This window comes from Emiliania huxleyi (genome assembly GCF_000372725.1).
Source record: "Emiliania huxleyi CCMP1516 unplaced genomic scaffold EMIHUscaffold_6049, whole genome shotgun sequence".
In the NCBI taxonomy this organism is placed as follows: domain Eukaryota; phylum Haptophyta; order Isochrysidales; family Noelaerhabdaceae; genus Emiliania; species Emiliania huxleyi.
Window position 1 is genome coordinate 1 of NW_005197466.1, and position 1498 is coordinate 1498.

A 1498-nucleotide genomic window follows, 5' to 3' on the forward strand; every position below is an offset into this window, starting at 1 on the left:
GTTTGGCGACGCGACGTCTGGCCCGAGCCGGTTCCGCAACCGCAGCCTGATGCGGTCTCCCGGCCTCGCGAGCAGCAGCGGTGCGGGAGAGACGCCGTTGTACAGGCGCGTGGCGAAGGAGATGCCGCGCGGGAGGAGGAAGACTCCCTCCGTCACATCGAGCGTGTAGTTGAGCCAACCTCCCACAGACCTCACGACCTGCTGCGCCTCGCCTCGGACGACAAACTGCACGCCGGTGGCCGCTCCGCTGACAGCGCCGCGAGGCCGGGCCGCCGGCTCCGAGCTGGCGGCCGCCGAATCGGTTCTCCAGGCCGCCACGACGCCACCACTCCTCGCGAGCGGCGACGCAGCGAGCGCCGCGACTGCCGCCAGCGAAGCCGCCACCGCGAGCGCCGCCACGCCGCAGGCGCAGCGGCGAGGCCTCTCGAGGTCAAGCCGCGTGTACCGCGTCCGCGTCGCGAGCGAGGCGTGGTTGCAGGCCATTTGGTGTGGTGCCCGCGAGACTCGGCCGAAGGACCGTCCAGGAAAATGCTGTTGGCAAAAACAAAAACTTTAAAATGATGTCGTGTGTAGGTATATTGTTGGCAAATCAAGACACAGAGCTCACACAGAATCACAGCGGGAGGAAAGCGGCGAGTCGCAATTCCTGGGGTCCTTGTGGCGGGCCACCCTGTCCAGAGAGGCATGGATGCCAATCTGGGGTCTCTCGACCGAGTCTATGAAGCCCTGGCCGCCTCCCGGTGATGGTTAAGGTTGTAGAACCACGCGACGGAGATGGTGCGGGGGTACGGGTGTTCCAGGGGGTCACGACACGCACCGACCCTTCACGAACCGAAAGGCTGCACCCGGGGGAGGCACAGTAATCCGGGCACGTGTTGGGCGCCCCATTCCGTTTAGGGCTAGGTCGGCTCAGGGCCCCGTCCACTTCCCTCCCACTTGGCGCGTGATGATGAGGAGATGCCACCCAGGCCAGCCAGGGCAAGGGCGGAGGGCGAGAGCGGAGAGCGGAGGGTTGGGCGGAGGCAAGGGCGGGCGGAGGGCGAGGATTTTTCTTTTTCGTTGGCCGAAGCCTCGTTGGCCGAAGCCTCGGTGGCCGAAGCCTCATCCGGCTAATTCTTAACTGGACAGTGAAGCCTCGCATCACAATGCATCGGCCGCTAAATGATGATCCGCTAGATGATTGTGTGGTTGTTGATTGAGGGGCTCAAGGGAGAGCAGGGCCAAAAATGGCGCATGAAAAAGAGATGCTTGAGGATGATACGTGCTCGCAAGGAGCGTGCTCGCAGGGAGGGGTTATTTTTGGGGGGGGTATTTACCAAATTGGTTGGATACTAATTCTTCCGAGAGAAGGTTTGGCCCTTTTTCCCATTGCGGGAATTTTCCTAAGGGGGGCGAGGGTTCAAAAAAGAAAATTGGTGGGCCAAATCCGGGGGTGTGGGAGCCCCCCCCGGGTCCTTTTTTTTCCAAAGAATCTTATAGGGAATTTGGGGAGGGGGGC

The 1498-nt window shown here is 62.2% G+C and overlaps 1 protein-coding gene across 1 annotated transcript; it reads right to left on the bottom strand.

The window, feature by feature from the left end:
- Positions 1-10: 10 nt before the first annotated feature.
- Positions 11-483, bottom strand: EMIHUDRAFT_257333 (hypothetical protein; the record flags this gene model as incomplete). Its single annotated transcript, XM_005764093.1, has 1 exon — positions 11-483. A coding segment is annotated over one exon (473 nt), but the record flags the coding sequence as incomplete, so codon positions are not given.
- Between the last annotated feature and the right edge of the window lie 1015 nt (positions 484-1498).